Source organism: Pteropus alecto, unplaced genomic scaffold, assembly GCF_000325575.1.
Source record: "Pteropus alecto unplaced genomic scaffold, ASM32557v1 scaffold43, whole genome shotgun sequence".
Classification (NCBI taxonomy): Eukaryota; Metazoa; Chordata; class Mammalia; order Chiroptera; family Pteropodidae; genus Pteropus; species Pteropus alecto.
This window is the reverse complement of record NW_006435764.1, coordinates 8,431,675-8,441,929: the sequence shown is the minus strand read 5'-3', so window position 1 is coordinate 8,441,929 and position 10,255 is coordinate 8,431,675. Positions and strand designations below refer to the sequence as shown.

The window sequence follows — 10,255 nt, the reverse complement described above, 5'->3', positions numbered from 1 at the left end:
TCTATGTTAACACTGACTCTATGTTAATTTTCCAAAAGGTTTGTACAACCTGAAAATCAAGGATGGGAAGAACCCTAAAAAGCTGTTCCTACCATTCAGATGAGAAAGAGAATTGAAAAGAAGTTAACTAGTCACAGAGGGGAAAAGTTACATTTCTTGCACAGCAAAGTCTGTGGGCTGAGATTGGTAGTCCTACAAATTAGAAACAGTCTCAGGAGCAAATGTAAAGTTGCAACTGTTAGAAAGGCTGGAAAGTGAGGCCCGAGAAGGCCCGAGCTTGCTGGGGAAGAAAGTGGCACGAAGAGAGCAAATGTAAAGTTGCAACTGTTAGAAAGGCTGGAAGGTGAGGCCCGAGAAGCTACCAGAGCTTGTTGGGGAAGAAAGTGGCACGAAGAGATGAGGGTCCAAAGCAAGATAGATGCAAGAGGCGCCAAAAAAAAACAACTGGAAGAGGTAACAGACTGGTTGCTACTGGAGCGCCTAGTCTGAGAAGGCAGAATTAGAAGGTCGATTCAGGTGGGTGGGGTAAGCGGGGCGGAGGGGTCTGTGTTAGACTGTTGGGTTTCAGGAACTGCTTTAACATCAAAGAAGAGCTTTCCTGTGGCCACCAATGTGATCAAAGCATTCGGACAGCAACTTGGATGTTTTTAAATAATGTTCACTCTTACTTCATTGAACCCCCACATTTACTGTTGAGTGGTATTTTTAGGACCTTATAGTACTTTCACAGTAAAGCGGAAAAGACTGAGGCTCAGTGACATGAAGCTACGTGCCTGGAATCACAAAGCAGGCAAAGGATCACATTTCAAATCCCTGGTCGCTCCCCCTCGTTATGCTGCCCCCCCCCGCCCACACTTTTTATTTATTTATTTAGTTAGTAGAGTTGAGGTCTGGCAGTCAGTTCTTTTCCTTCCCTAAAACTGAATGAACGTTTTGGGAGCCATCCGCACAGTTCGGGTGTAGAATTGCTCTCAGGGGAGCGGATGCATTTCCCTAGCGTTGTGAGCCTCTAACTGTTTCTCGAACACCTTTTACCGTTATGCCTTTTGAGCGCGAAAAGTTTCTTCAAACAACAGGGGCTCTCGGGCGCCCCTCCGTCAGAACAATGCGCAGTACGGAGCTCAAGAACTACATTGCCCGAAATGCCGAGGGGCTAGAGAGGCGGATAGGCTTCGACCCCCAAATTCAAAGACCTAGTTTATCTACTCTACACCCAGATATGGTCACTTCTGTCCCCTTTCCCGCCAGAGACTTCCGTTCCCAGCTAGAACTTCCGATCCCACCCTTCTCCCTGTGGGAAAGGCTGGAAAACAAAAATTGAGAGGGCAGGGCGCATGCGCACACGGCACCGGGTTTGGGCCTGGAGGGAGCGGCCGGCACCAGGGCCCATCCCGCCTTGCGCGTGCGCAGACGATAAACCAGCGCCCCGGGACTGAGGCGCGGGTTTGGTGGCGCGTTTTAGCGAAGTCGCACGTGAACGGCAGGAGTGGCCGGAGCCCGGTGAGTGTGAGCGCAGACCGCGGCTCGGGGGCAGACCGGGGCGGGGAGGAGGCAGCCACAGCAGGCGGGGCCAAGGCGGAGCCGCAAGGCCCGGCCAGCACGACTGGGGAGGGGTCCAACGTCGCGCGGCCGGGAAGTCGACTAGGGACCCGGATCCTCGTTGCTATGCAACAGGGGGCGTCGTAACTAGGCAACGGGAGGCACGCTTTTCCTGGGAGCAGAGGAATCCCAGCGCTGCTTCGATTCCCGCCCAGGCGCGGCGGCGGCGACCAGGCTGGGGAATGAGGCCAGCGCTTAGCACCTCGTCCCCGACCCCCCACCCCACGACCCAGCCTCCTGCGGCTTCGCTCCTAGCCCTTTGGGGTACCCCGAACCCATGGGCCGCTCCAGATCCCTTGCCAGGGACGCCACCCAGCAAGGCTTGGCAGGGGACGCGCTGTTCGAAATAGCGCATACCACTGACACCCGGTCTTGCCGAGGCTGGGCCCTCGGGAGGGCGCCGTGCAGCTGGGACGCTTCCCCTTTGCCTGTCGCCAAACAGTTGCCGGGCAGCAGCTGTCAAGGGTTTAACGGGGGCTGCCCGCACCTGCCCAGACACTGACTTCATTCCCCTTAGTGGCAGCTTTGCCCCGTCTAGAAGCTTCCTTTTAATGCAGCTGTCCTCGGGTGGCCGCTGCATAGTTGGATCAACTTTAAAATAAGCCCCCTCTCCCAACTTCTCCATGGCTCTCCGTTGCTACCCTCATGGGTTCTTGGCGGGCTTCAGATATTCACTTAACAGACATGTAAGTTATCATTCTGTGCTAGGTGCTAGAGATTCCAAAAAAATTAGTTGTCAATTCTGACCGGGAGGTGCTCAAAGTCTAATAGGGGATGCAGGCATATAAACTGCTTAATTCTGCTACACTGTAATGAGTGGTATATTGGCAATTTGCGAACTGCAACATTTCTATAGGTATTTACAATATACAAAGATCTTACAGAAACGTGTTAACTCCTTGCAATAACTCTAAACCCTGCTTAACCCCATTTTACGTTTGAGAAGATTATACAATAGGCACAAGGTAGTGACTTCTAGTTTGTGGCAGAATTAAGCCTGGGATGAAAGTTGAGGGTCCTTTGTATACTGCTACACTTTCAGGGCTTTGCCTAGAATAGCCTTCCCTGTGCTGCTGATTATGGTTATGCATCAGAAACCCCCGGGAGCTCTGCAAACAAAAGCCTGGGCCCTCTCTGGGAGAGTATGAGAAAGTTGGTACCGGTTGGGGCAGACATCCTTGCTTTAAGAGGTCCACAGGTGGTTCTGATGAGAACCGCGGCTCCATTGGGGCCGCTCTGGGCAATTAGGGGGAAATGAGGGCCAGCAGAGGGCGCTAATGCCGCCCCTCGTGCGCACGCCACGTAGTGATTCTCGGAGAAAGGAAACTAACCAGAGGAAGGAGCCTTGACACAGGGGGTGTGTGGACCGCCCAACCCTGCCCTCTTGGCAAACCACGCCTAAACATATAGTGCCTCCTCCCTTCCATAGTTAAATGAAGCAGTTTCCCCAGCTCAGCCGGGTTCTCCTGGCCCTGCCTGAGCCTTATTGCAGCTGCCTGAACAGCAATGGTAGGTCTAGTTCCAAGGTTTTACTGTCCTCATACCTCTTGGTACAAAACGATGACCTGTAAGCCCAGCAGGTAGGTCATCTCCTGGTGTGTGGTCTCGTCCTGGGAGTCTGGATGTCCTCTCACTTTGAGCTTGTTGATATTTGGGAGAACTTTAAGCACCTTGAGCGCAGGGACTGTGTCTTACTGAGGCCGAGTAGGGGTGTGGAACGAGCAAAGGGGCAAGATTTAGACTTTAGGAGTGAAGTGCCAGTTCTGCTGTGTGAACTTGAAGAAGTCACTTGACCTTTCTCAGCCATAGTTTTCTGAGTAAAATGTGTGTGGAGAGTAGCAATCCCTCATAAAGTTGTCGTAATAGTTAAATGAGATGGTGGAATAAGCACTTTGTAAATTATAAAGCAACACACACAATGTATATGTGTACACACACAGTTCGCTGTTGTTGAGTGCCTACTATTTGTGTGAAGCTAGGCACTGCAGGAGGTGAAGATGCCTGACATACTTCCTCTCGGAGCTCGAGACTGCTTCTGCTCATGACAGCCATGGCTTCTATTTTTAAAACGTTTTTGGACTGAAGTGAAGAGGCACAATGGTGGTGGGTCGGATTTTTGCTGCCTGGGATTAACCTGGAAGCAAGGAGAAGGAATCCTGTTAACAACAATTTGAAGGAATGGACCAGCCAGTGATCTCAACTCTTATCTGCAAAGATTAGCTTTCCGGTGCACTTCGGAAGGTCAGCTGGCAAGGCAATGCCAGCCTCGGTGTGGACGGTTTATTTCAAGGTCCCCCAGCTCCCCTTGGCTGGGACAGGTGACCACTTGAAAGTGGAGGCTGATGCAGAATGCAGCACGCAGCCATGGGGGAGCAGCTCTCGTCACCTTGACCTTCTAGAATGGAGGAGGTGACATCCGATCCCTCCTGGTGGAGGTCCTTGGATATAGAATCCAACCCAAGATAGCAACCTTGCTCTTTAAGTCTCCGGTGTGGTTATGACCCAGATAGTCAGGAACTGACCTGTGCTGTCCTCATATCCGACCACTGGCAGGCAGGAACCATCTGGTTCTTGATTTGTGCCAGAAAGAGTAGAAGGCTACCCAGCCTGGGGTCGATCCCCATGAATTGCATGTTTTGCAGCCTTGCTTGATCCTACAGGTCTCAGGAGGGACTTAGAGCAGCTGTTTCCAGCCAGAAAGTGCCCCCAATGTGATATTTGATAAATAACCCTTACTTGGACCCTCCTCCTTCCCACTAAGCAAGAAGGGGAACATCCTCTCCTCCCTCTCCTCCCTCTCCTCCCTCTCCTCCCTCTCCTCCCTCTCCTCCCTCTCCTCCCTCTCCTCCCTCTCCTCAGCTCCAGTTTCTGGCCAACTCTCTGAGTGCCCTGGTAACTGCAAAAACTTCGTGCACCTGGCTGCTCCCACCTCAGGGGCGTGGCTTAGCCTCTGATCATCAAGTCTGAATCATGGGACCTCCCTGGAGCTACAGGTTCATTTCTGAGCCTGGAAGAGAACAAGGGATTCGCTGGGGCCGCTTGACATTTCTCAAGCATGGTGGCAAAGAGAGGCTGGGATTGAAAACATTTTTCTTGGCTGATCCTACCTACTTCAGTGAGTCAGCGCTTTGTTGGGTCTTAACTTGCCTATAGCATCATGAAGCAGAAACGATCAGAGCATGAAACACAATGTGATTAAGTGAATTGTCACCAGTAATGCCCGGAGATGATTGGTTGATGCCAACTTTAGTTTAGCTCATGAATGGTCTATTGTATGACTTTCTAAATCACTTCCAAGACTTAGCGTTGGAGACGATACAGCAAGGTTGTGAGTGCGAGGGGGCTGATGTCAGACGCACCTGGATTCAAATCCTGGTTTTCCCACTTATTTCTCATCCTGCTTAGACTCAGTTTCTTCATCAGTCCAATGGGGGATAATAACAATACCTACCTGATGGGTTGTTATGAGGATTAAAGGAGATAGATGGCACGTGATTAGCTTTTTATTAATAATATCTTTCCTTAAAGGTTGTGCTTGACCCTTTACTGGTGAGTCGGGTCCTTCTGTTTCAGTGAGTCTCAACTTTGCACAGTGGAATGGCCTAGGGAGCTTTTCAGGTCTAAGCCTAGGCCACATCCGGAGAGTGACAGCAGAAGCTCTGGGCTTGGGACGGCAGCATCAGTCTTTTGGGAAGCGCCCTGGTGATTCCAGCGAGCAGCCACAGTTGAGATTCACTGTATCACCTTCACTCCCAAAGAGTATGTGATTTGGGAGCGGAAGCTTGGGTTCAAATCCTGCCCTTTCTACTTAGCCCAGTGACCGTGGGCAAATGCTTAACTCCTATGTCTCAGTTTCTTCTCATCTGTACCAATGCTGGTGAAGAGGATAATATACCCACCTGCATGATTGTCCTGTAGAGCTAATGGCTCATGTGCAGTTACAGTCTCGTTTGAGCATGTAAACTGAGCTCTTTTCTTTACATTGTTATTCCTTGGTAATCTTATTTGTGTGCTATTTTTTAAGGTTTTTTTTTTTTTAATCCGCTTTCTCTTAAGTAGGTTATAACCTCTTTGGGGACAAAGCCTTATAGTCATAAATTTTTTTTTTTTTTTTTTTTAATGCCCATATCACCTAAGACACAGAGACAGGCTTTCAGATTTTCAGAACTGGAGTAAGCCTTAGAAAGATCGGTTCATGCGCCTTAAGGCAACGAGTAACACTTGCTGGTTAATTAATATACAAATGGCAAAGAATGTGAAAGAGGAACCCGTGAATCAGATGGTTGTGCCCAGCTTAAGTTGGAAGTCCCAGGGCTGCCTTCTCAGCTAACAGGGGAGGGGTGGAGGAGGCTGCGAGGGCCGGTCACACCTGGTACAGTGAGTTTCTATGTCAGTCCTGGCTCTCTGCTCACCCTGTGCTTCTCTCCCTACAGACCTAGCCATGGCAGGCTCAGGCAGCAGTTCACCAGGGGGCAAACATCTGTGCAAAGTCATCCTGATGATCCTAGTGGCCCTCCTCGTCCTCCACCCAGCATCGTCCCAGTCCGCTCGAGACTTCATGCATCCAGGCCAGCAGAAGAAGGAGGTCCCAGTCGACCTGTTGAACCACATAGGTCGATCTGTGCGGGAAACACTGGATTCCTGGATTGGGCCAGAGACCATGCACCTGGTTTCCGAGGTAAGGAAGGTGGCCCCTGCTATGACTGCACATACTGAGGACAGGTAAAGGAGGAGATGTTCGTGGCCACCCCATCTTGGCTCCACATCCTCCGTGTGCCATAATCCCTGGTGCGGAAAGCCCCAGATGTCACCAAATGAAGCCAGACAGGACCTGCCTCTGCACTCTCATTGTTTGACTCCTACCCTGGGGCCCTTGGCTCTACCTCCACCTTTCCCTTGTACCTGTCCTTTCTTGCCAGAAAGGCTGAGAAATGACCTTTCTTTACAAATCCGTGTCACTGGGTGACTATGGAGTCTGATTTTGGTCTAAATTTGACCTAAAGTCTTAAATCAGCAACATGTCAAGACCTGACTCGTTCCTTCACCTGCAGAGGTGGGGCTGACTCAGGGGCTTAAGACAGGGCTGTCTCTTCTACCTAATGGCATCCTAAACATGGTGTCGCATAGGTAGTACTAAACGGCTGAGACGATCATTTATAAAATCAATAATATAGTAGAATCAATTGACTCCTTTTTCATGAAGTATCCTAGCTCTTTACTTCTGTTACCTCACACACCTCCAGAATTCCCTGGGAGGCTAGGAGGACCCCAATTTTACAGGGTGAATGCAACAGGGATTAGATGATTCCCCCTCCCACATACACCTACTACCACCAGCAAAGTATTCCAGAAAAATCAATTAAATTAGGGCCCAGATGTCCTGGGTTGCAGTTCAGGAAGGAGCAATGGCCTGCTGGCCATCTCTGTGCCCTGGAAGGCAGCCGCGGAAGGAACCCCTCAGCCAGGCCTGGATAGGCCAACCTCTGGCTGAGAAGCGGGTAGGGGGTATTCCTGATGGGCCTGGGCAGTGGTGCTGAGGCTCGGGGGAGAGCGTCATTGATTATGCACTCATCTCAGCCCTGCTGTTTCCACAGACCTTGTCTCAGGTGATGTGGGCCATCTCCTCAGCCATCTCTGTGGCCTTCTTCGCTCTGTCTGGGATCGGGGCGCAGCTGCTGAATGCCTTGGGGCTAGATGGTGAGTGGCAGAGAACGCCTTAGATTGGCTACTGCTTAGCCTGTCATTTCCTGTTTGTGGGAGTTTATCTTTTCAGAGTCTAGACTTTTCCCCCACCTAGTCAACACCCCTCCGCCCAGGTCTCCCCAGAGGCCAGCGTGAGAGCAGGCCAATAACTACCACCACCACCTACCAGGCATTTGCTTCGTGTCAGAAGCATCACACTAAGCCCTAGTATTGCATTTAACTGTGACCTGCAGCCCAGAAAACTACTCCCATTTCATAGATGAAATAGGCTCACCCAAGGGAGTAATCTACCCATGGCAAATAAGAACCGGAGCTGAGAGTCAAGCTCATGTCTCTGTGACCCTGTGGGAAAGGAGTTTTCCTTTGCAAATCGGTTTAACTCCTCTCCCATCTTTGGTTCTCCCTGCCCCCCGCCCCCCCATCCCCCTGCCACTCCAGGTTGGCCGATTCTGTGACTCTCCCCCTTTCAGGTGATCATCTCACTCAGGGCCTGAAGCTCAGCCCCAGCCAGGTCCAGACCTTCCTGCTGTGGGGAACGGCGGCCCTGGTCATCTATTGGATTCTGTCCCTGCTCCTCGGTTTGGTCTTGGCCTTGCTGGGGCGGATCCTGTGGGGCCTGAAGCTTGTCCTCTTCCTGGCTGGCTTCGTGGCACTGGTGAGGTCGGTGCCCGACCCTTCCATGCGGGCCTTGCTCCTCCTGGGCCTGCTGACCCTCTACGCCTTGTTGAGCCGGCTCACTGGCAGCCGGGCCTCGGGGGCCCAGCTGGAGGCCAAGGTGCGTGTGCTGGAGCGCCAGGTGGAAGAGATGCGCTGGCGGCAGAGGCGGGCGGCGAAGGGGCCCCGGAGCGTGGGGGAGGAGTGAGAAGGACGCCGGACGATGCCTTCGTACCAAAGAGCTGAGCTGCTTCTGGGTCGCTGGCCCTCCTGCCAGCCCCCTGTCCCCTCTCCTCCCCTGTCTCTGAACCCTCAGAACCTAATGTCTGCACCAGACCCCCCAGCTGAGAGGGAGGGAGACCATTCCCCCTGCTGGCCCTCTGTCTGGGGTCGCATCTCTTAACCCTTTCTTTGCTCCCAGCCATGGCAGCTTGGAGGGGCCTGTCCCCCAGCTGCTGCTTCTGCTCTCAGCGAACATCACTGCCATTTGCCTCCCCTGACTCTGCTACACCTTGCCTTCCTCGCGATGCTCTGGCTCTCCTGTCCTTCTCTCGCTCGTCTTTTGTCAAATCCCCAGCTCCCTTCCTGAGTGTCTCCCTCCAGCCCTGTGCTCCAACCGAACCATGCACCATCGTCCCTCAAGGCCCACTCCTCTCCCCATCATTGCCCAGCATGGGAAGAGGCGGGGCATATGGGACCTGCGGGGAAGGGAAGTGGGAAAGCTCCCCCATGGGGCTGGAGGCCAGATGTCCGTTAAGTCTGTTACAAGTGCCTTAATCCGAACAAGCGGGTCCTCTGCTCACCCGCTGCTGTGCTGTACTGTGTGCACCGTGGCTGCTTTGTGTCAAGAAGAGAGCGGTACCTCTCTGGATCTCGATTCCCCTTCGGCCAAAGCAAAAGATGACTGCTTCGTAGGCTTGTGCTTGCAAGCAGGACCCTGCAGTGGCCTTGGCTCCCCCGTGGGGATTTCGGAGACCCCGAGAAGGAAAGACGACTCATCTCCTTGTCTGCGCAGCCCCGGGTGGGTCTCCATCTCTCTCTCTCTCCACTCACTGCCGCCAAGGAGTTGCTGATCCGGAAGATCACAGAGGTGGCACCACAGCCCCTTCCCTTCACACGGTCTGTGGGGAGGAGGGGGAGTCTGCTGACCCCTCCACCAGGGCTCTGTGAGGCTGTGGTGGAGGCCAGTGTCCTCCCCCGCCAGGCCCAGCCCGTGACGTGAAGAGCGAATAAATGCCCAGTTCTTAGCTGTTAAGGTTCGATGTGCAATCACCGCTGCAGTGATCTATATTTTTATCGGCGCTTGGTTGGTTTTAAATAAAGTGCACGCTATTTTATTATCTGGTTCCGTATAAAATGTATTTACTCAAAGTCTGGATTGTTTGGATTTCTCCCTCTACAGCTGAACCCAATTCTATAGCGCCCTCAGCTTTCCTGATTTCTCCCAGCAGGGGCGGTGTGAAGCCGGCCGAAAGAGAAAGGGCGGGAGGAGAGGGGGCAGGAAGGAAGGCTGGTACCAGGTACCCTTCCTTCCAGGAGTGGGAGGAATGAAGAAGGCATGGCCCCATTACTTCCAGGAACCAGCTGACACCCCCACAGCCACGTGCGCGTCTCAAAGCCTGGCCCGCAGCCGGGGAGACTTGCCTGCCCTCCCTTCTTCCCCGAGCAGATAGGTGTTTCCCAACCCCGCAGGTAGATTGGATCTGTTTTGCGGAGGGGCCTGAGCGTGTTTTTTGTTTTTCTTGTTTATTTTTTGTTTTTTGGGTTTTTTTTTAAGCTGCCCTGGAGATGCTAGTGTTCAGCTAGACGCCCCTCTTTGGAACCCCTTCCAACACTGCCTGGCAAGCCAGGCGGGGTCAGGAAGCTGACACTGGAAGGCAGGCCTTCCCTGGGGAGCAGAGGCATGCCCTCATCCTCCCTAGGCCCAGGGCCCTCTCTCTGGGATGGGACTGGGCATGAACTGCTGCCTGCACCTGGAGCCCTTCCTTCACGGGAGTGGCCCAGGCTGCTGTCAGGGCAGGCTCTGGTAGCTGTCACCTGACTCTTTGGCCCCCTTTTACCCCCTTTCCACCCCTGCAGTTTGGTCCCCCTTCGTCCCTGAATTTTGGTTCTGATTCAGGTGTCAGATGCCTTTACAGATGATCTGCTTGTGGGGCGGGGGAAAGGCAGAGGAAGTGGCTTTTTCCTCCTGGGTCAGGAGCTTCCAAGAGGGAGCGAACAGAACGTGTCCAGTCCCTCTTGTCAGAGACGGGCCAGGCCCCTGTTGTTCGGTCGGCAGGGAAGTGGCTTTCTTCCCAAC

At 52.9% G+C, this 10,255-nt stretch overlaps 1 protein-coding gene across 4 annotated transcripts in view; it reads left to right on the top strand.

Moving 5' to 3' along the window:
• TMEM109 (transmembrane protein 109) overlaps window positions 1-9,300 on the top strand; it is a 12,417-nt gene extending 3,117 nt beyond the window's left edge. Inside the window, exons 1-4 of one of the 4 annotated variants that reach the window (XM_006911240.3) lie at window positions 1,335-1,500; window positions 6,033-6,277; window positions 7,194-7,296; window positions 7,773-9,300. In XM_006911240.3, the coding sequence (XP_006911302.1) occupies window positions 6,041-6,277; window positions 7,194-7,296; window positions 7,773-8,164 (732 nt within the window). In that variant the 5' untranslated portion in view covers window positions 1,335-1,500; window positions 6,033-6,040 and the 3' untranslated portion in view covers window positions 8,165-9,300. Of the gene's footprint in view, window positions 1-1,334; window positions 1,501-2,982; window positions 3,109-5,156; window positions 5,359-6,032; window positions 6,278-7,193; window positions 7,297-7,772 lie in introns of those variants that run through there. The other 3 variants (XM_025046219.1, XM_025046220.1, XM_015588932.2) reach the window with 3 other exon arrangements.
• The last annotated feature ends 955 nt before the right edge of the window (window positions 9,301-10,255 follow it).